A 23,915-nucleotide genomic window follows, 5' to 3' on the forward strand; every position below is an offset into this window, starting at 1 on the left:
AGAGGAGTTTGCAGTCCCACGGCTGATCACAGCCAACTGCACAGCAAGGCCAAGACACGGGGCCCTATGCTCACCCCCACCCCTGCCCAGGAGCCCCTTGGAATGTTTCGCTGGTTATAACCCTGGAGAAGAGCCGAGTGGCCAGTAAACATGAAAAATGTTCAACTTCATCATCGAGGAACGCGGAAGACGCTGACGGCGGGGGTCTCTGCACAAGGCCAGTCGGCGAGGACCAACACCGGGCGGTGGCCGCGTCGGCAGGGACTGGTGTGCCGGCGGACGCCCTCCCGCCAGAGTGCGTGTGCATGGAGCAGCCTCTCTGGGAAGCAGCTTGGGGTCTGGTGGTGGCGTGGAGGATGGCCGCTCCATGTCCTGGCAGCTGCACTCCGGGTGCAAGCCCTGGAGAATTCTCTGAGCTGGTCACCCCCGGAGCACGAGGCGCATGGGCCCGAGGTCCTGGAGGGCGTCGTCCAGCCCACTCTCTGGCTTCCTGTGGGCCGTGTGGCTGCACTGGCACCAGCGAAGGACCGGGACGGGGGATCAGGAAGAGCAGCGGCTGGGGGGGCAGGCCTTCTGGAGGCCGGTGGCGCCCCTTCCAGGGGCCTTCAGGGGACAAAGACAGGAGCGGGCTTGGGGATGAAGGTGGCGTACCGGTTTGGGCCCAGAAAGGGGCCTGTCTCCTGCTCCCTAGACTCCCCGGAGGTCTAAGGAGTATTCTCGTCCCTTTGAAGTTCGGTGAGCACCTCTCCGGCTTCTATGGGCTGGGCGCTGGGCCGGGCCCAGGGATCTGGAGGTGGGCGGGCCCACAACTCCAGGGTGTCCCGTGAGCAAACAGATATTCCCACGGCGCCCCGCTTGGTCCACGTGAGGCCCCTGGCCAGACAGCACAGGGCAGCAGACAGCTGGGAGCCCAAGGAGAGGGTCGTGGTGGGCGAAGTTTGGGGGTGGAGGGGGCACTTTAGGGCCAGTGGAAGGCCCCCAGCAGGGCACTTGGCAGAGCTCCCCGGGCGGGGGGGTCCAGCCCCTTGGAGGAAGCTGCCGGCAGGCCTGGAGAGTGTCAACTGCTCTCGGCAGTGATCCGTGTCTCGGGGGGCAGTTCCGGTTAGGGTGCGGCAGGGTTGAAGACAGGAACATCAGAGAGTACACGTGAGATCCGCAAGAGCCGTCCAGGGGTCTCTGCGCGTCCCTGTGGGCACCCTGGCTCCCATGCCCTCTCTGACAAGGGGCAGTGGGGTGTCTTCGAGGCCCAGACTCTCCTGGCGGGGCACACTCTGCCATAAGCAGACAAGGGTCCTCCGGTGGGAAGCTGACGCTCGCCTCTGAGACCCAGGGACCGGCTGAGGAGGGGTGCCCTTCCTCCCGGCCTGGGCGGGGTGGAGCTTGTGCCTGCAGGACCTCTAGGGAAGGACAGCTGTCTTCCTGTCCTGCGAGGACTGCAGCTTAGGCGACTCCCACCTCAGGCCTACCCCACATCCCACCCAGCTGGTACGTTCCTGGGGAACGGGAACCCTGGACCCTGTGGGTGGGGTTCTAGGACCTAGGGGCCCACCCAGAAGGCTTGGTCTACACCCAGGATGTACAGCCACCAGAGGCTGCCCAGCAGTGACAAGGTCAGGCTGTGCTGGCGGTGTCAGGGGACAGCTGCAGTGTGAGCAGTCCCGGTGCCTGCGGCCTGCCATGGGCCGTCACGGGTGCCGGGCGTGTGGGCGCCCCACGGGTGCCGGGCGTGTGGGCGCCCCACGGGTGAGGCTGAAGACAGGCATCAGTGGGCGCTGTGACCAGCCTCACTGCTCGCAGCACGTCACCTGCTTCTGAAATGTCTACGACAAGCAGGGACGCTCTTGTCCATCCTGCCCCAGGCCCTGGAGGGTCACTAGGGTCTGCGTCCCGGGGCGTGCGGGGCCCACCTGGCAGCGCGGCTGAACCTCTGGGTCTGGAGGTGGGCACAGGTGTGCAGGATGCCCGCACGGCTCTCATCTGTCAGGGTGGCCAGGGCGAGGGACGTCTCCTGGGATTCTGGTGGAGACAGGCCGGGGACCCTGAGCAGACGACACAGGCTTCCCAGTCTCTCGTCCTTGTCCCGGCCAGCTCACCGGCCGAGTTTCATCCCGCCCACCCTTCTAGAGCCACGGACTCAGGCAAGGAAGGGTGAGTCCTCTGGGTGAGCTGACGGAGGGGTGTCAGGTCCCAGAGGACAGGTGACCAGGGAGTCTTTGGCTCAGGGTCCCCCAGCACGTGGTGAGACCACCCCCCAACCTTGGTGTGCCAGGAAAGCCAGTGGCAGATCTCAGCTCTGTCCCGGAACCACGTCAGCTGAATTGTGCCTTCCCGTCACAGCCGGGCTCTGGAGGGGCCAAGAGCATCTTGTCTGTGAGTGGGGGCCTCGGCCATGAACCAGAAGCAGTGACTCGGGACCCATCAGACCAGTCACCTGTCCAGATGCCCCACCATGAACAGGTGCTGGAGGCTACAGGTCTTTTGGGAAGGATGAGGCACCCCCTCACAGGGAAATCCTTCAGCAGGACGGGGTGGGGGGGCCTTGAACAGGTCATGCCATGGGCCATGAGATGCCCCATGGGCACCCCTGACCTGGGCTCCCTTCTCTGGGCGGCGCATCGACAGCTGTGGGGGCTGGTGCGTGCAGCCGGTGCCGTGTGCGTGCACTCCGACGCAGTGTGGGCTAGCGTGCGTTTCCTAAATAGCACAAACCACGGGGTCTTTGGGTCGTTTATTAGTGCGTGCCTGTGCGTGTGGGACCTCATGCGTGTGCACGTGCGTGTGTGGGGCCGCGTGTGTGTGCGGGTGTGCGTGTGTGTGCGTGTGGGGCCGGTGTGCTCTGTGTGCCTGTGCATGGTCATGGGTGTGCACATGGGTGTGTTGCGTGCACAAGTGTGTGCATATGTATGTACTCCCTAGACATCTCCTTAACGAGGCCCCACAGGCACCATGGGGCTCTCCTGCACCCTGGGGAGTCCCCAAATAGTGCACAGTGTCCCCTAGATTGAGCCAAATCAGAAAGACCTTTTGGGGTACCTGGGCGGCTCAGTCGTTAGGTGTCTGCCTTCGGCTCAGGTTGTGATCCCGGGGTCCTGGGATCGAGCCCCGCATCGGGCTCCCTGCCCAGCGGGGAGCCTGCTTCTCCCTCTCCCACTCCCCCTGCTTGTGTTCCCTCTCGCTCTCGCTCGCTCTGTCAAATATAAACAAAATCTTTAAAAAAAAAAAAAAAAAGGAAAGGGAAGAAGTTTTATCCATGACCCCCGGGAACAGCCAGGAAGTGGAAACGGAGGTTTTCGGGTCTGCTAGCCGCCTGCACACCCCCGTCTGCTTTACGCTCTCATTCGCTTTCCAAGCTGCGACCACCGTCCTCACAGGGCCACGCGCTGCGGGAAGCCGGCGAGCGGCTCTCTGCTCTTGTCCGCGTGAACCCTGGGCCCCTTCTTGGAGCAGCTTCCAGCGGGCTGTCCCTCCTTCTCCCCTACCCCGCGGAGAGCGCTGGAAGGCCTGGGCACTGACGGGGCCCGTGGCGCGCTCTGAGGAGGAAGCAGGCGGTGGCCTGTGCCGAGCCGCATGGGCACGCGACCACCCAGTCCCCGGGGGCCCCGCCCATCCCCCCACCCTGCTGAACCCCGAGGCTTAGCCGAGATGCCATGAGACTCACCCTCCGATTCGTTTCCTTCCTTCCTTCCCGCGGCTCCTTGTCCCCCTTGCCCGTGGCTGTGGGGATCCCTGCCCGCAGTGCAGGCGGGAGAGATTCGACGGCTCGAGCTAGACTTTTCCCGACCAGACAGCTAGGCCGCGCTCGGAGAACAGCCCTGTGTGCGGGGCGCGGTGGGGCGGCTGAGGCGGGGCAGGAGGGAGCTCGGGCTTCTGCACCATCGCCCCTGCTCCCCCCACCTCTCCTGACCCCACCTGCGTGCGCCTTCCAGGCTCTGGCTCCCCCGGCCGCCATGGGCCAGCGGAGCAGAGACACACGGGCACAGCGAGGTGACCGGGGCATGAACCGCCGGCCAGCTTCGGGCCTGGAGATCCGAGGTGTCTCATGTGAGAATGTGTGTGCACATCCTCGGGGCACATGCACGGTGTGAGCGCACGTGGGAGTGTGTGTGAGTCAGTGTGTGGGCGTCTGGGTGTGCACAACTGTGCATTTACGTAAACATGCGGCTGTGAGCGTGTGCGTGTGTCTGCATGTGCGTGAGGCCGTGTGGCACGACCATGGAGGGCGCAGGAACTCGTACGTGTGTGCGCACATGTGAGCTATGCATCTGCGACCGTGGGAGAGCTGTGTGTGTGTGTGTGTGTGTCCACCTGGTGCGTCCCGATGTGCACGCCTGCCCGGGAGGTGTGTGTGCGCATGACCATGCGTCCGTGTGTAGGTTCAGGTGCACTTGTGCATGTTTGGGTCCCCTTGGTCACAGGGAGGCCTGGGGTCTGACCCTGGGGGAGGGACCACAGTGACGTCGGGTCCTCTGTGTGCCCTGCCCGAGCTAATGTCGGGGCCGCTCCGCCATCCCATCCGCATGTCGCTGTGTGTCCCGGGTTCTGTCAAACGCTCACCCCACGTCGGCTGGGCTGCGAGCTTTCCCGGCACGAATGTGCTTCTGTCTCCCCCGGTGACCGCCCTGCCCGTCTGTTTCTCCCCGGGGACCGCCTCGCCCGTCTGCGACAACCCAAAGAAGCGAAGACCCCCACAGGCCCACTGAGCCCCGTGTGTGAGCCGGTGGGGTCGGGGTACAGGGCCCAGCTGGACACGGGGGCCGCGGGGAGGCCGTGATTTCTGGGACCAGAAGCTAGGTCCCAGCCCCTGGAGTGAACATGTCTCCCAAGAACACACCGGTTGTTCTGCCAAATGCTCTGTGGCCTCTGGCATCCAGGGGACAGTGCGGAGGGTGACTCCGTGGGTGGCTTTTTTCTAGAGGCTTTGCCCACAGTCCTGTTTCTGATGTGAAGTGAAATCCTGCCGCGCGTTGTCTGCTTCCCGAGAATCCGTGCAGACGCCATGGTGCCAGGCCCTTCCCGGGGAGGAGGGCCTGCTGCGCCCGGGCCTGTCCCCAGACCTGCCTCAGCCGCAGCCTGTCTTGGCAGGAGAACGTGTCCCTGGCCGACATCCTCTCCCTGCGGGACCGCGGCCTCAGCGAGCAGGAGGCGTGGGCCGTGTGCCTGGAGTGCAGCCTGTCCATGAGGAGCGTCGCCCACACGGCCATCTTCCAGACCCTATGCATCACGCCGGACACTCTGGCATTCAACACGAGCGGGAACGTGTGCTTCATGGAGCAGCTCAGTGGTGAGCCCGGGGCGGCACAGGGGTGGCAGAAGGTACCCGCGGGGAGACCAGGGACACAGGGTCCCGACCCGTCCCCGATTGCAGCGGCCACCCTGGTGGTGTCTCCAGCCCCAAGAACGCGCTGAGGGAGGAGGAGTGGGGGGTCCCCACAGGCTGTGTCACCCGGCTCCTGCAGGGGACCTGCCAGGGGCCCACATGCCCTGGAGACCCTGGGCCACTGGCCCGCAGTGAGTGGTTGTGGGGCATGAAGCAGAGGGCACGGTGGCCCTGCAGGAGGCCCCCACTGGCTGCCCAGCCTCCAGGACTCCCACAGCCCCTGCCCTGCTCCAGGGAGGGCCTGAGCAGACGGCCCGACTTTCCGCAGCCTGTGCCTCCGGTCCCCTTTCTGGGAGGGAACCGGGAAAACCCTCTGCTTCCCCTTTGGACGGCTTCCCCGGGCTTCCAGGGAGCGTGCGGGCTCCACGTTGCTCCATTTCCTCCGACGCTCGACGCAGTCCCCAGGGACGCCGGGACAGAAGGAGGTGGGGGGGCGGGACGGGGCCCCTGGTGAGCAGAAGGCCATGGCTCCTGACCCTGGGTGGGCGGGCTTCCTCTTCACCGCGGGCCCTGTCCGTGTGCGATCCGAGGCCTTCTCTTTTCCTTCCCCAGATGACCCCGAGGGTGCCTTTGTTCCCCCGGAGTTCGATGTGACCGGGAACACCTTTGAGGTGGGTGGCAGCAGCCGGGCCCCCAAACCCTCACCGGGCTGCCGTCGAGGCCGACACGGGGAAGGCCGCTATGGCGGGGGCTCCTCTGTGCAGGGCGCGGGCTGGGGGGGGGCCGCCTTCGGAGCACCCCCCTTTGTCAGAGTCAGGGTCCCCGGCGGCAACTTGGCGTCTGGACGCGCTTGTCATTATTGTTGTTGAGTGTGTTTCCCGCGTGCGAACTTGGCTACGTGTAGCAGGTTGGAAGTGCCCGGGGTTGCCAGTGGCGGCGGGCGGGCATCGCGGCGTCCCCAAGGAAAGAGCCAGGGGTAGGTGGCAGCGCCTGGCGGGACACGCGGCCTGTGGGGGAGCATTCGCGACCATCTCGCTCCAGGCCGAGGTCGTCCCCCCCGGGCACCCTGTGTGCAGGCCGGGCAGCGCGGCAGGGGGCGCCCAGAGTGGACCTCGCCGCGGAGCCTGCAGCCTGAGAGGGACGGAGAAGAACTCGGTTGCGAACGAGTCGCTACGAACACAAAAATCCTAGCTTAGCGACATCAGGTTAAATTTTAGGGTCGGCTCCTCCGGGACTCCGTGTTACTTTGTAATAAGCTGGCATAGGCCTGGTCCGTGCTCGGGGCGGTCAGGACCCCAGGGCCCTGGGTCACCGGTGGGGCAGACCTCTCAGATGCCCTGGCCTCTGGGGCCAGAACCAGAGCCTGGGGCCTTGGCTTGTGGCGGTTCCCAGCCCTGGTCCGTGCACAAACTCCCTTGGTTCACCTGCTTGTCCAAGTCCAGAGCCAGCACGGAACCGGACTCCGGGATTAAGGAAAATTCCCCCAAGCCGCCCACCTCCGTGCCGCGGGGCTGGTCCTAACAGCAGTGTTGCTGGGTGTGTGCTGGTTCCCACCTTCTCAGAAGAGTGTTGCTGCGTGTTATCTTCTGGAACTTTCTCTGGAAAGTTCTGGACGTGCTTCTGGACGACACGTCTGAACCCAGCGGAGGGTCACGTGCAGCCCACAGCTCGTGGGGCATTAGTGCCGCTCTGCGCACCCTCGGTCGATCTGGGCCAGCGCCCCTCCCGGGTGTGGACCCGCCACGGGACGGCCACGGGACGGCCACGCAGCGGGGCAGGCGCTGTTCCACGGTCTCGGACGCAGGCTGCCCCTGAGTGCTCTCCCGCCAGCATGTGCCACGGACCCCCTTCTCCCCGTCTTCCGTGGCGTTGTGGTGTTCTCCTCCTGTATCTGCGCCCGCAGTCGGAGGGTAAATGTTGCGTCTGCAGCCGGCGCGACCCTTCGCCTCCCGGAAATGACCGGGCGGCCGAGAACTTCTCTTGGTGCAGGTTACGCCTTCCTGTGTCGGAGGTTGGAACTGAGACAGACCCTGCGACACACAGACCCGGGCTCACTTAAAACCAACGGTCAGCCGTTGCACGTTAGCATACAGAACAGGTTTTCATACATTAAGAGACTTTCCGAAACCTGAGGTCTAATGGAGGTTTGCCGATATTTTCTACCAGGAATTCTAAAATTTGGCTCTTCACAGCCGAACTGCTTGACGGTGGTTTTCTCAGCAGTGGGAGGTAAGGGCCCTGCTCCTCCCTTCCTGTGCGGGTGCCCATTCCCGCGGGTGCTGGCCGTGGGCACACACGTGACGGGCCCGGCGGCAGGAAGGGCCCGTCCAGCCCAGCCCCAGACCGAGCACCTCCCTGGAAGGGCGCCCGCCCCTGTTCTTCCTCAGAAATATTCTCACTATCCTTGGTCTTTAATCTTTTTTTTTTTTTTTTAAGATTTTATTTATTTATTTGACAGACAGAGATCACAAGCAGGCAGAGAGACAGCCAGAGAGACGGGGAAGCAGGCTCCCCGCTGAGCAGAGAGCCCGATGCGGGGCTCGATCCCAGGATCCTGAGATCATGACCCGAGCCGCAGGCAGCGGCCCCACCCACGGAGCCCCCCAGGCGCCCCCTTGGTCTTTCTTCTTGCGCATAAATGTTAGAATGAGTTACCCAGTGCCGCGAAAAGCTCTGTTGGCATTTGCTGGACAGGCGTGCACTCTGCATCCCTTTGGGGAGGAGGGTCTCTGTAGGGCCGGGTCTTCTACATAAACCCCTTCACCACCTCCATCCAGCACCCCAGTGGCCCTGCGTCGGCGTCTGGAGCCTTTCACTAGCTGAGTCTCGGGCATTTGCTCATTTCGGCTTACGCGCGGACCCGGTGGTCATCTCTGGTTTGTTGCTCGTCTGCGGCGCACGGTCCCGTAACACCTGAATCCTCCGTCCAGCCGTCGCGCTGAATCCGTTTACTGTTTCCGTAGCTTCTTCGGTCTTTCTCTCCAGCGATCAGCCCGTGCGAAGGGTTTGCGTCCTGTTGCCGCTCCCCGTCCCGCTGTCTGCCCCGGGAGCCGCGCCGCAGCCAGCAGTGCGGTGTGGGGGGCGCGGGGCTCTGACAGCAGCGTCTCCCCGCAGCCCTCCCCCAGCCAGGGCGGTGTCGGCGGTGCGAGGCCCTTCTGGGCCAGTTCTCTACCGTGGCCGTACCTCCGGCATTATGAAAGTGCTTCTGCGTCCTTTGAAATGACCATTAAGATTTTTAATATTTACATACTTAATTTCTTTTTTAAATTTATTTATTTGTCAGAGAGAGAGAGAAAACACAAGCCTGGGGAGCAACACAGAGAGAGGGAGAAGCAGGCTCCCCACTGAGCAGGGAGGGCTCGGTCCCAGGGCCCTGAGAGCATGACCTGAGCCCCCCAGGGGCCCCGCGAACTTGTTTTCTGACGTTAATTCCCTCCTTCCTGCTTAGAAAAACCTAAAGCAGCGGCTCAGTGCAAGGTCACGTCCCCCCTGCAGACGCTTACTGTGGCGTCTCGGGCCGTGTCTGACCACGTCGGGGCAGGACCGTCCCAGGCCGTGCGAGTGCCCCAAGCTTCCCCTCCTCTGCTCACGAGAGCTCGTGCGACTGTGAGGCGCCCTGTCCCCGAGGTCCCGTCACCCTTACTCATCAGGACACCTGGGTCCTCGGAGGGAAGGCTTTTGTGCGAGCTCGACTTGGAGTGGCGGGAGCGACGTTTTCTGTTCCTCGCCGAGAGCTTTCTGGTAAACTGTGGGTTTCTGAAGTTGGCCCATTTCTCCTTGTGTTTTCAGTTGCTGCCGCTTGGTCGCCGTGCTGTCTGTGGGACCTAAATTCTCCCTCCTTGTCCTTGTCAGGCTCGCCGGCGGGCGTTCCCTTGGTTCGTTTTTCAAAGACCCCACCTCGTGCCGCACGATCTCTCCCGACGTCTTTGTTTTCTTTCTCCACGGGCTTCATTTTCACTCTCTTCTCCTTGTTCTGAGTTCGGCAAGTCCCCCCCGACACGAGTCAGCTCAGCTCTGCTGCTTCCTTTCTGCATGAACATTTCTCTCCAAGCCCGTGCGTCTCCCGCGGAACACGGGTCTGGCTGTGTCCTGCCCACCGGGCCAGGGGCACTGGTACCAGCCTCCACTTCCCAGTGTTTATTTTATTCTCAGGGATTTCTGCACGAAGGGGTTGACTTTCTCCCGACTTGTTCTGGAGACATAACGTGCGCACAGAGACACACACGGTCACAAGCGTGCAGCTCCACGTGCTTTCCCAGGCCGAGCAGCCCTGGCCCCGCACTGATGAAGAGAGAGCACGCGGGCTCCCTGCGGGGCGCGGGGCCGGGCAGGCCAGCCACGGCGTCCACACTCCTGCCTGTCAGCAGCGGCCAGGGGCGGCTCCAAGCCTTAAATGTGTCCCGACTCTGCACTTGTCCCACTGTGAGTTGCCTTATTTCCCAGCAGGTGATTTTCTGGGTTTTCCACCCACGGAGCTGGCAATTCTCCTTACCTGACATGTGCAGAGGGCCTGCTGGTGTGTACTGACGCCTTGAGCCCAGTGTTTGCATGCGTCCCCCCTTGGGCCCATGATCCCAGGGTCTCTGTTCTGCTCTTGGATTAGCTTCATTCTAGTGTCTGTTCCTAGGGCTGTGAGGACCCCCCCCCAAGTGCTGCCTTCTGGAGACCCAGGACATGTCCCATGGACTTACCATGTCTGCTCAGGTGCCCATTCCTGCCCGCAGCCCAGGGCCTCGACCCCCTGCACAAGGACCACGGTGGCAAATGTGTCTTCCTGGGGCATTCCCGACAGGGTCGGCCCTGCTGCTTGACTAGGAGACCTCTGGCCCTGGCCTCTGGGCCTCTGGACTGTGGCAGGAGTGCAGCCTGCCGGGCCGAGCCTGCTGGCCGTGTCAAGACTGAGCCACACCCTTGCCCCCTGTCCTCCCACCAGGAGGCAAAGATAGAGATTTTCCTGAATTCCTCACACAGAATGCCCCCTCGTGGCCCCGCCCCACAGCCCCACCCACTGCTGGGACGGCGCCTCAGGCTCCCCAAATCCCCAGATGCGTGGAAGCCGGCCCTCCTGGACCATCCCCTGCACATGCCAGCCTTTGCCCAGGATGCCTCAGAGATGGGCTCGTTCCCCAAAGCTGAAACAATGACCATGGCCAGCATTCAAGGCCTGCCCCAGGCAAGCCCCTGACCCTCACGGACTCACCATGAGCATCTTTGGGCTCCAGAAGGACATCGACACCCCCCACCCACCAGGACTGTCCCTCGTCCTCCGACGTGAGTGCCAGGCCTCACAGGGAACAGAGCAGGTGGGCTCCTGCTCCGTGGGCCTCATGGTCTCCCGGGGGACGAACTTGAGGTGGGCAGTGGGCTGGGTCCTGAGAGAGGAGGATGTGGTCTTTCAAGGAGACGACAGGGCCCACGTCCAGCTCAAAAGTCCTTGGAGGCCATTCTGAGAAAGTGATGTTCAAGTTGGAACCTGAAGGGTGAGTAGGGTTCGCCAGATCCAGACCAGGAAGGGCTTCCCAAGACAGACAGGAAGGAACGTGTAACGGCCTTGAGGGGCAGAGGTGCCTGCGTTGGCGGCGCGTCGAGAACAGCGTCATCCGACGGGCAGTGAGAGTGTTTGTCGGCGTGCTGTCTCTCGCAGATACGGAGTGATGGGTGGGCGGCTGGGTGGACGTGTGGATGGGCGTGTGGGCGGCTGGGGGCCGGGGTGCGGGCGTGTGGGCGGCTGGGTGGTTGGATGCATGTGTGTGTGGGTCGATGGCCGGATGACTAGATGGTCTGGGGACCGGACGGATGGCACCGTTGTTCCTAGAGGGGAGTAAAGGGCAGACGCAGATACCCTCACCTTGCAGGAACAGAGGCAGGTTTTATTCTCAGGGCTGAGATGGGGTGGTGCTCAGGGCAGGCTCGCGGCTCTCGGCCCCGGCTGGAGCCCTACCTGGGGGCTCATAAGGTTCACCTTTCCTTCCACCGCAAGCATCAGCCGCCAGCAGGGTCCCTAAGACATGGCGTCCGCCCCAAGTCCGTGCCACAGCTTGACTTCAGTTTGGCGCCCTCGGGAAGCCCCGGACACTGGCTGTGTGGGGGCCCAGGCAGGGCACCCGGGGTGTGGTCGGCAAGGTCAGTGTGTGAGAAGGGCGGGCAGGCTGCCCTCCACATGGGGACCAGGGCTGGGGGTTCGGTGTCTTCTGTGAGAGGTGGGGTAGGGGCCCACGGGCCCTGGGCAAGCGGCCGGACACCAACAGGGACAGGTGCGGGAGGTCGGGGGCAGGGCTGCCCTGTCTGTGGGTGACAAGTCTGTGGGCCTGAGGTCTAAGAGACCCCGGTGGGAAATCACAGAATAAGAGACCTGAGAGGCCAGCTGAAAGCAACTTACGTCCCCAGAACAAGTAGCTTCTCTTTGTGTAGGTCATTACCGGTCGGAGAGGAGATGGTTTCGTTCATATCAGCAGCAACCGTAGAGTCGGGAGTAGGTCGGCAGGAGGGCCGGAAGTGTGAAGTGCAGCACGTTTCCAAAGACGAGACACCCAGATGCAAGACGAGGGCACAGACCCGCCCCTGCCCCTGAGCCGCCCCCCAGCTCTCCGGAGACGTAGCTGACCTCTAACATGGTGTGAGTCTGTGCACAGACCGACGACGGCATACGCTTGTGCTTTGCAAACCTCCCCCTTCTGGTGGGTTAGTTAGCACCTCCGTCGTGCAGTCACCATTTCTTTTCGTTGAGAGAACACTTGGGGTCTCCTCTCTGAACAGCCTCACAGTACCCGTTGCACTGTCGCGGGCCCTGTCACTGAGCCACGCGCCGACGCCAGGAGCTCACTCGCCTCCCCGTCTCCGCCAGCCCCAGCCCTTGGCAACCGGCCCTGCACGGTGTCTGTGCGTTCGGCGTTTTTAGATTCCGCGCAGAAGTAGGATCAGACAGTGTTTCTCTTTCTCTGTCAGACTCGCTTCGTGCAGCGTAATGCCCTCAAAGGCTTCCTTTCTCACAGCTGAATCGGATTCCCTGGTATCTCTAGACCGCATTTCATTTTTTTTTTTCCTTTAAAGATTTTATTTATTAGAGAGAGTGCACAAGCAGGGAAAGCAGCAGGCAGGGGGAGAAGCAGGCTTCCCACGGAGCAGGGAGCCCGATGCGGGACTCGGTCCCAGGCCCCCAGGAGCATGACCTGAGCCGAACGCAGAGGCTTAGCGACTGACCCCCCAGACGCCCTTAGACAGCACCGCTTTACCGATACATCCAAAGGCTGACACGGGCTGCTTCCACGTCTTGGCTTTTGTAAATAAAGCTGCGGCGAACGTGGGCGCACACACATCTCTGAGACCCTGATTGTACTTCCGTTGGGTATGGACCCAGACGTGGAATTGCCAGGGAGTGTGGCAGTTCCGTCTGTAACGTCGGCGAGCCTCGGTGCTGTTTCCCACAGTGGCGGCACCAGGTTGCATTTCCTCCAGCCGTGCGCAGGGTTCCCCTTTCTCCACATCCTCGCCGTATTGTCTCTTGTCTTTTTGGTAAAGCCACAGCCACAGGTGGGAGGTGACGTCTCCTCGTGCTTGGGCCGTGTGTCTCCCTGAGGACGAGTGACGCCGCGCATCTTTTCTCGTGTCTGCTTGGCCATCTGGACGTCTTCTTTCGAAAAGTGTCTCTTCGGTTCCTCTGCCCATTTTTTAATCAGATTATTTCTTTGCTCTTGAGTTGTAGGAGTTCCTTCTAAATTGGGGGATTCACTCCGTCTGAGACAGATGGCTTGCAAATACTTCCACCATTCTATCGGCCGCCCGTCTCCTCTGCCGCGCGACGTCGTTCCCACTTCCTTGTTTTCCTTTTGTTGCTTCTGCTCTTGGTGTCACGTCCGAAAAGTCATTGCCAAGACCAATGTCTTAGGGTTTTTCCCGGTGTTTTCTGGCGGGAGTGCTATGGCTCGGGGTCTTACGTCACGACCTTCACCCATTTCGAGTTAATTTTGTAGGTGGAGCGAGGCGGTCCACGTTCATCCTCCTGCGGGTGACTGTCCAGTTTTCCCGGCACCACATGGTGAAGCGACCGACCTTTCCGCATTGACCATCACTGGCTCCCTTGTCAAATGTTGGTTGATTGTGTAGCAAGAGTTTATTTCCGGGCTCTCAATTCTGTTCCTGTGGTCTGCGTGTCTGTTCTTCTTCCAGTCTGGTCTGCTCGTGCTACCATAGCTTTGGGGTCGTTTGACCTCAGGATATGTGGTGCCTCCAGCTTTGTTCTTCTCTCTCAGGACTGCTTGGGCTATTTAGGGGCCTTTTGTGGTTCCATATGAATTTAGGATTGTTCTATTTCTGTGAAAAATGCTTTTTTCTGTGAAAAACAAAAACTTTGATAAGGATTGCATTCAATCTAGAGATGACTTCGGGAGGTACGGACATTGCAGACACTAGACCCCCCCAGCCCGTGAGCACGGCGCGTCTTCCACCAGAGTGTTAAACTTGTCAGTGCACAAAACTTTCACTTCCTTGGTTAAATTTATTCCTAATTTTTTTTTTTTGTTTTTGGTACTATTGTAAATGGGATTGTTTTCTTTACTTATTTTTCCTGTATTACACTGTTTGTGTGTGGAAAGAGAGCTAACTTCTTCATGTTGCCCTTATGTCCTGCAACTTTATTGAATTTGTTGATCTGTTCTAAGAGAGCTGTGGCAGAGTCTCTAGGGTCTTCTATATGTAAGACCGTGTTGCCTGAAAATAGAGACAATTTTGTTTCTTCCCTTCTGATGTGGATGTTTTTTATTTCTCTTTCTTGCTTGATTGCTCTGGCTGGGACTTCCAGTGCTGTGTTGATAGGAGAGGGAATACCGGACACCCTTGTCTCGTTCCGATCTTAGAGAAAAGTTCTCACCCTGTCACCACCCACTGTGATGCTGGCTGGTGGCTTGTCCCATGCAGCCTTTGCTATGTTGAGATTTTGTTCTGTTTCTTCTATACCTAATCTCTTGAGAGTTTTTATCATGAAAGACGCTGAGTTTTGTCAAATGTCTTTCTGCATCTATTGAGATGATCATGTGATTTTTGTCCTTCATTCTACTAATATAGTCATCATGTCGACTGATTTGCAGGTCAATTGGATCACTTTGCAACCCAGGGATAAAACCCACGTGACCATGGTATACATCCTTCTCATGTGGTGCTCAGTTCAGTTTGCTGATGTCTTCCTGAGCACTTCTACATCTCTGTTCATCAGGGATTTGCTCTGTAGTTGTCCTTTGGTTCTTTATCTGACTTTGGCGTCGGGGTAACGCTGGCCTCACAAAGTGAGTTTGTGAGTGTTCCCTCCTCCTCAGTTTTCTGGAAAGACTCAAGAAAGATTGGTATTAATTCTTTAAAGGTTTGGTAGAATTCACTAGAGAAACCATCCAGTCCTGGCTTTTCTTTGTTGAGAGGTCTTTGATTACTGATTCAATTCCTTAGTATGCATGGTCTGTTCAGATTTTCTATTTCTTCATGATTCAGTCTTGATAGGTTGTATGTTTCTAGGGATTTATCCATTTTTTCCTAGGTTATCCAATTTGTTGGTATGCAGTTGTCCTCAGTAGTCTTAAGACTCTGTGTGTTTCTGTGGTGTTACCTGTAATGTCTCCTCTTTCCCTTCTGATCCTATTAATTTGAGTCCTTTCTTCTTTATGGGCTAGTCCAGGAGTAGGGTCCATGGCCAGGACCAAAGTCCGTCTGTTTTCCTATTATCTGACACATAGGTGGGCAACATTCCTGCCGGGTCCCTCAGCATGAGGCACTGGCTCACACAGACCCCACACAGGGGCTCTTGGCTGTGAGTGGAGGTTGAACTGCTGTCGAAGAAGACATCCTGTTGACCTTGGTGACATCCTAAGTATTTTATTTTGTAAGAAGTTGATCCTTCCCAAATTCTGCATTATCGATGCAATTACAATAAAATCACAACCATTTATGGTTTATTTTGTGAATGGGAATGGGAGAATTTATATTTGTGCTTTGAAACCAGACAAAAGTGAAAATAATCCAACTTTCTAAGGGAAAAAGAGGGACAGCTTGTCCTCAGGATACAGAAATACACTGTGGCGCTACTATAATTAAAATAGCACAGTCTGGACAGGACAGACACCTGGGCCAGCATCAGAGGAGGGGAGGCCCGCTGGACCCCGGGGTCCCGGGGGAGACAGCAGGACCAGCAGTGGCGGAGGGCAGAACATCCTCTAAATGCTTCCGGGGCTGCTCTCCACGACAAGGGAGACAAACCCAGATCCTGACCACATGCCAGCACACTGACAAATTGCAAATGGATTAGAGCTGGATGTATAAAACTTATAAAAAATATGGGAGGAAACAAAAGAAAGAGGTTTTTATCAACCTGGGGTAGGGAAGAGCCTCCTAAGAAAAGGTCTGATTTCACCGATTAAACGTGAGAACAGCTAAAGAAAAAAAGGTCTGATTTCACCGATTAAACGTGAGAATTTTTGAATGTCAGAAGACGGATGAACTACATCAAAAGCTAAGTGACAAATGGAAAGAACATATGTGTGGCGCCCAGACCGGCGGTCGGATCCGGTGTGCCAGAGGTGCGCCCCAAACAGGAAACAGCCTGGTGGCGTGCGAGGCCCGTGAGTGAGCATAAGGAGGAAAAGTTAGAACCGTGAATAGCAAAGAACAGATGCTCAGTCTCATTCATAATCAGAGAAACACAGATTTAAAGAAAGAAGACTGCCCTTCGGAGACACGGCGACCATCACAGGTGGGGGTCCTGTGTCTGCGCACCCTGGGGTGAGGCTGGGGTGACCCGGAAGCCCAGGGGGTATCCACTGGTCAGTGCAGCAAGGCCTGCACAGACCCCACACCCACAGGCACAGGGCCCCTGCCTTCGTGTCGGCACAGTCACCATGGTGGGGGAGGCACTGCCTTGGCCGTGCTGCATGGGCCATCAGGAGCAGGGGTCCCCCAAAACACGTGTCCCAGGCCAGTGGAGCAGAGACCGTGTGGGGACGAGCCATGCTCCGGGGCACTGATCAGCTTTCTGGGGCCGCAGGCTCACATCTACTCTCTGGGGGCCACGCTGAAGGTGGCCCTGGAGTACGTGACTGACCCTGAGCTGGAGCCTAGGCTGAGCCAAGACCTGGAGGTGTTGCTGAGCCGGATGCAGGCAGAAGACCCCAGGGACCGGCCCGACCTCGAGGTACAAAATCACCCTCAAGGCGAAGACCTGAGACCCTCCCTCTAGCCCCGGGGCCCCGGGGAGACACACACCCACACACACTCACACACACGGGGCACTCCTGCCCCCACACCTCTCCCCTCGGTGCACGGGTTCTTCTTCAGCTGGGACCTGGTGGCATTGCATTTTGCTTAAAGAAGAACCTGATCTTTTATTATACATTATTACTGTGAAGAGGGTGGCTTAGAAGAATGGCCTGGTTTTCCATAATCGCGGGACACATAGCTTTTCTTTGCCAGAAAGCAGACATGGAGGGGGTGGGCTCCAGAGGGCAGGGCTCCCCGCGCTGAGCTTTTTGCACACGTGTGCAGGCCATCATCGCGCTGTGTGAGGAGAAGATGCTGTTCACATCCTCCTGCCGCCTCTGCCGGAGCCTCTCGGCCGTCGGGAGGAGAGTGCTCTCCATCGAGTCCTTCGGAACATTTCAAGGTAAGCGCTTGCACACACAGTCACACACACGCACACATGCACACGCACATGTGTGCATGCCGTCGTGCTCACCGTGTAAACACCCACACTCGTGCACGTGCCCCACGGGCACACATGTTCACACTCACTTGCTCCCGGAAGCATATGTGAAAGGGCAAAGTCCTTCACACCTACTGGTGCACGTGCACACTTGTCCACACACACACTTGTGCACGAGCACAACACTCCCCCATGCACACCCATTTTGTAGCCATGCTCACAGACAGACCCCTTCGCTCGCAGTCACCTTGCACAGGCTTTGCAGACACCTGGGCCCCTGGGGGTGGAGCACAGGTCGTGCTGAGACGTGAGCAGCCCTGCACCTCTCCGTGCGGGTCCGTGAGCAGGTCGGGACAAGGGCCCAGCGACACTGTGCCGTTCCTTCCCACTGGCCGGCACCACACGGTGCCTGACGGACCCGTTACTTCTCCACAGGAGAAGCTGCTGCTGAAACCTCTGGGCTTTCCTGTCCCCCGTGGGGCTCCTGCATGGTCTCACATCACGTTTTGAACAAATATCAGTGTCTGTGCTGTGCCTGCAGCAGGGAGCCTAGAGGGTCCTCAGGGCGGCCACACGGAGCCTCTGGTGGCAGCAGGCCCCAGTGGCCTGAGGCTTAGCTCCCCCGGGCAGCAGAGCAGTCCCCCGGAAGAGGCTGCAGGCCACAAGGAGGGGCGTGTGTCTCAAGCTGCGTCCACGGAGACCACAGACGTCTGTGCAAGGGGCGGTGGTGGGGAGGGCCCGTGTGTCTCGAGCTGCGTCCACGGAGGATGGTGGCTGCATCCCGACTCCGTGTCTTCCTTCAGGGACAGCATTCTTGTGATCGTACTAGAAAGCAAAGGCTCTTTGGATAAGCTGCTTGGATGACCTTATGAAGACCCCGGGGGGGTGTGCATGCTGCACAGGGAGCCCAGGGGCCCCTGGAGCCTCCGTAGTTGGAATCAGCCAGGTCATGCAGATGAAGGTGGCTCTAGGCCAGTGCTGTGGGGGGAGGGAGGCCCAGGAGAGCAGGGGAGGCGCCTACGTCCCTCTGGTACCAGGTGCAGTCACTGGGGATGCCCACCCTGGGCTCAGGTCCCCGGCCGCCTCCCCTGCAGCAGTCACCTTGCTTTTGTCCAGATGTCACCGAGAGCACCTGGAGTGGGAAGCCAGCCACAGGAAGCATGGGGCCCAGGAGGCCGACGGGGGGCCAAGCCGTGGACCCAGGGAGCGTGCCCCAGCGCCCTGCCCAAGAAGCCCAGGGCAGCCCAAAGCAGCCTGCTGCCCAGCCCTCCAAGCCCCTGCTGTCAGCCCCCATGAGAAACGGAGAGCAACTGGCCAGTCTCCTCCTGGACTCCCAGCACCCCCCGGGCGACATGGAGAGGAGGTGCCTGCGGAAGGTGCAGACCTTCCCCAAGCTCCCGCCCGATGGCCCTGAGCCCAGCACTCTCTGCCTGACGCTGACCCCCGCCAAGAACCAGCCACCCATACCCCAAGTCTTCCCTCTAGACCTCAGCAAGGCCTCTCTAGATGGGAAAAATGGCCTTTCCAGCTACAAATCAGAGCCCGATTCCAGACTGCTGCCGGGGCGGGAGCCCGAGCTCCAGCAAGGGGGACCCGGAGACGCCAGCCAAAGTGGGGACAGGGCGTGTGGGGCACTGGGTTGGAGCCCGGTGGAGCAAAGCGCCCCACCCCGTTGCGAAGACCCTGGAGATGCAGGCCGAGAGCCCAAGACATGCAGGGCTGAGGAGGGGTCAGCGGGCCGAGCTGGGGAGCTGGCTAGCGCCACGGCAGAGCAGGTGGGTGACAGCGGTTCCCGCCACATGCCAGGAGGGGCCCGCATGCGTGCACGCACTCAGTCCATGGCTCACATGCGGTGCTGGTGTCTCCTGCACGGAGAGGAGTGACTCCGTCACTCCTGCTCCATGACTTACCAGTTTCAAGCAAGCTATCTATTTCTGAAGGAAGCTCTGGGTACAGCCTGCTGTTGTCCCAGGCCAGGCCCTTCCTGCGCCCTTCCTGGAGGTGGGGTGTCCATGGGAGCTGCCCCACACCCCACATGTTCACCAAAGGAGACACACCCCTGCTTTGGGGTTAATGTTCTTGCCAAAGGAGTGTGCAGGGAGCTGCCTTCCCAGGAGGAGGTGCAGCAGCCCCAGGCCGGCAGGCTTACCTCTGCTGCTCTGTTCCCCAGCCCGGTGGCCAGCGGCGGCAGTGCCTTTTTCTCCTAAGTATCTCAAAGTCAGGAGCAGGCTCCTGAATGGCCCGGTTGGTTGAGCACCCTACTCTTGATCTGATCTCAGGGTCATAGGTTCAGTCTCTGCACTGGGCCCCACAGCAGGCATGATACCTGCTCCCCGCTGAGCATGGAGCCCAACGCGGGGCTCCATCCCGTCACCCTGACATCATGACCCGAGCCCAAATCAGCAGCCGGACGCTTGACGGACTGTGCCGCTCAGGCACCCCAACACTCGAGTTAGTTTAAAACAAATGTCTGTCGCGGAGATCCCCCTGCACACCCCTGTGTCCACACCTTAGCCCACATGGTCTCCACTGGCCTCCTGGGCCCACACAGGCTTGTGTGTAGACAGCTCCAGCCACTGAAGCAGGAAAACCCCACCACATCCCGGACTGGGCTCACCTTCCCATGCCCAACAGCTTCTTGGCCTGGGACAACAGCAGCCCACTTGTCAGATGGCTGAACTGAGGCATGGAGCAGCCGTCCATGCCGTTGGAGGGTGGGCAGCCGCTGAGGGGCAGAGCCGAGCCAGCTACTCAACCACCAGGCTCCCCTGCCCCAGAGGCCTCATGGGACCAGGGCCCGTCCGGACCTCACCCCCACCCCAGGCACAGCCTGCTGGGCATCAGAGCCCCAGATCTCTGCAGCAGAGCTCGACCTGGTTTCAAAGCCAGCTGCCGCAGCCTCCACATGTGGCGAGGGGCGTGGGGAGGGCCGGAGCATGGGCTGCCAGCCACACTTGCAGACATGTGGCAACAAGCTAGAAAGAACAAGGCAGCGGCACCCCAGGCGTGGGGGGGTCAAGGGTGCCTCGGGGACCCTCCCTAAAGCATGTGCTTGTGTGTCCCAAGTGTGGTGGCTGGGGCCTGGCTCTTTCTGCAGCCTCCGAGGCAAGGACCTCCTGCCAGCTGAGTGCGTTCCTCAGACTCCCGGGAAATCTGTGTGTGGTGGGGAGGGTGGGGGAGAGTACGGTCGTGGAAGACGGCCCATCTCCACCACCAAGCGTACAGCTCAGTGGCGGCCAGTCCCCGAGTCCCGCAGCCAGCCCCAGCCTCCCCCGCCAGCCCTCTCTTCACCCTCCCGACGAAGCTCTGTCCCGGTCCCCGCATCCACCCTCTGTCTCTGGGACTGTGACGGCTCCTGGCACCTCACGACGGCAGCGGCACACACTCCTGGTCCTTCAGTGCTGGCTCTCTCCCTCGGCATCAGGCCTCTGGGGCCCCTGCACGCAGGAGCAGGTGCCGGCCCGTCGCTCCTCTCGAGGCTGCGGGACACTCATCCCTTCACCCCTTCATCCGTGCTGGGCGCTCGGTCCCTGCCCCCGTGGCTGCCGTGACCCACGCTGCTGTGAACACGGGTGCAGACACCTGTTGGAGGCCCTGCTCCTGGCCTTGGGGGTGCGCGCCCACAGGTGGGGTCACGTGATCATCTGGTGATTCTCTGTTCAGTTCCTGAGGGTCCACACTGGTGTCCCCACATTCTGGCCAGGCACGCTGGATTCCCAGCCCCTGTCGTGTCCACGTGGGGACGTCGCTCCCCACAGGGCCAGGAGTGGGCCATGTGGGAGGCCCACCCCACCCTTTTTCAAAGTGGTTCCTGCCCTGCCACTTGCCCGCGGGCCCAGGACCACGCCTGCTAGGTGCGACTTCTCCCTCCCCAGGTCATCTCCCTGCGGCAGCTCCTGCGCCAGCTGGGCCGGCCCTTCAAGGAGTGCGAGCTCTGGGCTCTGTCGCACGCGTGTCTCACTGCTCTGCGCGCTCACCACGAGCACCCAGGTGCTGGTTTGTCCTGCGGGTCCGTGCTCAGCCTGCCCCCCATCCCGTGCATCCCAGGGCATCACGTGGCCTCAGTCAAGCACATGTGGGCCCCGGGGACCGCCTAGGGCCAGGTGGCTGTGAGCCCACAGGGTCCTGGAGGTGTTGGCTCTGGTCTTAGGACCAAAAGGGTCTGGGGGCCGCAGGGGGCAAGTGCATGGAAGGTGGGCCTTGAGACCGACGACCCTGCTGTAGAGTGGGAGTTGTATGGGTGGCGCACAGCCCCTCAGCAGGCGCCATTGTCCCCAAGGAGGCAGAAGTGGCCGGGGGAGGGGGGATTTCAGACACTGCCCTGGTTTGCAGCCTGCTGGACAGTGTGACAGGCCCACGACCCATAGGCCCTTTGGGGCGCAGCCTCCTCTGGGACCCCTCAGAGGGGCAGCACCCGGGGCTGGGCTGTGACCCTCCATGCCCCGACTTCTTCCTTCCTCTCCATTTCCAGCTTGATGTGCGAGGAGCGGCCCTGAGGCAGCTCCGGTGGCAGGAGGGGTGTTGCAGAGGACCCCCGTGCCCCGTCCACCGGGCAGTGTGCTGGGGCCTCTGAGAAGAAGCAGTGCACCAGCCCCGGCCCCTGGGCTCTCTGGGGTGGGGGGCGGCGCAGAGGGAGCCCCCCCCCGCCTGCCTCTGCGGGGTTCCTGGGAGAGCAGTGTTCCCACGTGAGCCACCCTGACCCTCACCGTCTCTTGCAGCCTGCCTGTGCCTGGACTCCGTGCTGGTGGCCGAGGACGGGGCCGTGCTCTTCAGCCCACCCCCCGCCAACGGTGTGTACCGGGGTCGCCCTCAGGAGCTGTGCTCTGCCGCGGACACCCAAGCCTGGAAAGAGAACTCTGAACTGGGGCTTTTCTCTCTTAGGCACTTACGACTCGTTCTTTCTGGCTCCTGAGGTTGCAGAGCAAGAACTGGTGACTGAGAAGGCAAGCGGGCGCCCCCTGTCCCTCCCTACACCCACAGCACCCATGGTACCCCCTTCTGCCCAGAGCCGGGGGTGGGGGAGGAGGCGTGGGCCCAGCACAGGGCCCAGGAGAGGCAGGGCCCTCCCGCAGTGCAGCGGTCACCTCCAGAGCCTGGCCCTCCTGGCCAGGGTGGCCTCCACCTAGCCAGTGCCTCCCCAGGGGTGACAGGCGCACGGCTCTGGGAGCGTCACCCCAAGAAGGGTGGGACTTGGGCAGGGACCGTTCGGGCCAAACGTGCTGGTTGAGAGAGCCAAGGGCTGAACGGTCAGCAGTGTTCACGAGGCACTTGCTACACAGACCCATTATCCAAAATTAAACTGCGAACTTGGGGGCACCTAGCTACCTCAGTCAGTGCAGCGTGCAACTCTTGATCTCAGGGTCATGAGTTCAAGCCCCACACTGGGCATAGAGCTTACTTTAAACAATAATACTAAAATAAAAAATCAAATTGTACAAACTAAAAGTTAGGTAAATTATATTAGAAACGGTGGTGGAACCCCGCCTCCCGCCCCGCCCAGTGCGTCTAGAAACCCGTCCCTGAAACAAGAATGACAAGTCTGAAGGGCAGAGAGACAAAGGCAGCCTGGCGGCGCCCCAGGCCCGAGGGAGGCACAGTGGTGAGGGCCCTGCTCCCTCTCTCTGCCCCATACATGGGGACAGAAGCCACACTCTCAAGCCCGAGGCCGTGGCTAGGGAAGGGGTGGACCCGCGCATGCCGGCAAAGACCCCAACCAGGTGGTGCCAGGGAAGGCCGAGGGTCCCCACCGGCCTGTAATGGCCCCTGCCCTGAAGCCAGTGGAGACCATGTGGTCACCATGGGGTCACATCCCCCACCCCTGGCAGAAGCAAACGCCCCTCCCAGCCAGGTGTTGTGAGAGGAAGCCTTGTGGAGAGCTGGCACTCTGACCGTCACCAGCAGCAGCGAGGCCAGCCCTGCCTCGTGCTGGGAAAGGAGGCAGGTGAGGCGCCGGAAGGATGCACTCTTCCCGCTCCCAGCCAGAGGCGCATCACTCGAGGCCCCGTGGAGATCTGGTCTCCCACCCCCCATGCGGCAGTGAGGAGGAGCCCTCGGCTCAGGTGTCTGGACCCTGAGCTCTGCCACCACCTGGCAGTAATGAGACGGTGCCCACTTTCCAACAGTGCTGTCAGAGAAAGCCAGGTAGAAGGTCACAACATGAAAATGTCCAGGTTTCCCAAAAAACCACTTCCCATACCAAGAACCAGGGAGACTTCAAACCGAATGAAAAGATCAACAGATGCCAGCATTGACGCTGTGGGACACAGCCATAGCGCGGCTAAGAGGGAAATTCGTAGCACTGAGGCACATGCGTGGGAAAAGAGGTAAAAGTTCAAGTCTGTAGTCTAAGCTACCCCTCGGGGACCTACAAAACGAAGAAGCAACATAGACCCAAAGCAGAAGGACAGAAGCCATGAAGACTAGAGCCGAAGTCAACAAAAACGGGGAACAGCAGAGGAAACCAGTGAAGAGCTGGTTCTTAGAAAAGACCAATAAAAGTTTGAAACTTCCAGCAAAACGGACAAAGCCAAAAAAAAAAGGGGGGGGAGAAAAGAAGAGGAAGGAGAGAAAGACACGAATCGCCGTCGCCAGGAATGACACAGGGGATGCCCACAAACCGTTCAGACGTCGAAAGAACAATGGCGGGCTGCAGACGACTCTACACACATGAATCTGACAACTTTGGTGAAATGGACCAATTCCTCGGGAAGCATAAACTGCCACAACTCCCCCAATGCGAAACAGATCTCTGAACAGCCCTGACTGTTGAGGAAACGGAATTTGTAATTTTAACAAAAGTAAATCTCTTGGTCCAGAATTTCGCTGGAGAATTCTACTCAACACTTAAAGAAAAATTAATATCCCTTCTACACCATCTTGTCCAGAAGACAGAGAACACTTCCCTGTCTGTTTTATTAAGCC

General features: G+C 60.1%; 1 protein-coding gene and 1 long non-coding RNA gene across 2 annotated transcripts in view; one reads left to right on the forward strand and one right to left on the reverse strand.

The window, feature by feature from the left end:
* Positions 1 to 23,915, forward strand: part of KNDC1 (kinase non-catalytic C-lobe domain containing 1) — a 58,001-nt gene that overhangs the window by 2,302 nt on the left and 31,784 nt on the right. The window contains 8 exon segments of the mRNA XM_059398890.1: positions 5,083 to 5,281; positions 5,930 to 5,988; positions 16,341 to 16,487; positions 16,838 to 16,955; positions 18,111 to 18,769; positions 20,870 to 20,984; positions 21,713 to 21,784; positions 21,876 to 21,937. Of these exon segments, the coding sequence (XP_059254873.1) occupies positions 5,083 to 5,281; positions 5,930 to 5,988; positions 16,341 to 16,487; positions 16,838 to 16,955; positions 18,111 to 18,769; positions 20,870 to 20,984; positions 21,713 to 21,784; positions 21,876 to 21,937 (1,431 nt within the window).
* On the reverse strand, positions 2,009 to 3,688 carry LOC132015464 (uncharacterized). Its single transcript, XR_009403700.1, has 3 exons — positions 3,659 to 3,688; positions 3,034 to 3,187; positions 2,009 to 2,039 (listed from the first exon to the last, which is right to left on the reverse strand). It is a non-coding gene; the product is annotated as an uncharacterized LOC132015464 (long non-coding RNA).

The sequence above is a fragment of the Mustela nigripes genome, chromosome 4 (assembly GCF_022355385.1).
Source record: "Mustela nigripes isolate SB6536 chromosome 4, MUSNIG.SB6536, whole genome shotgun sequence".
Taxonomy (NCBI): domain Eukaryota; kingdom Metazoa; phylum Chordata; class Mammalia; order Carnivora; family Mustelidae; genus Mustela; species Mustela nigripes.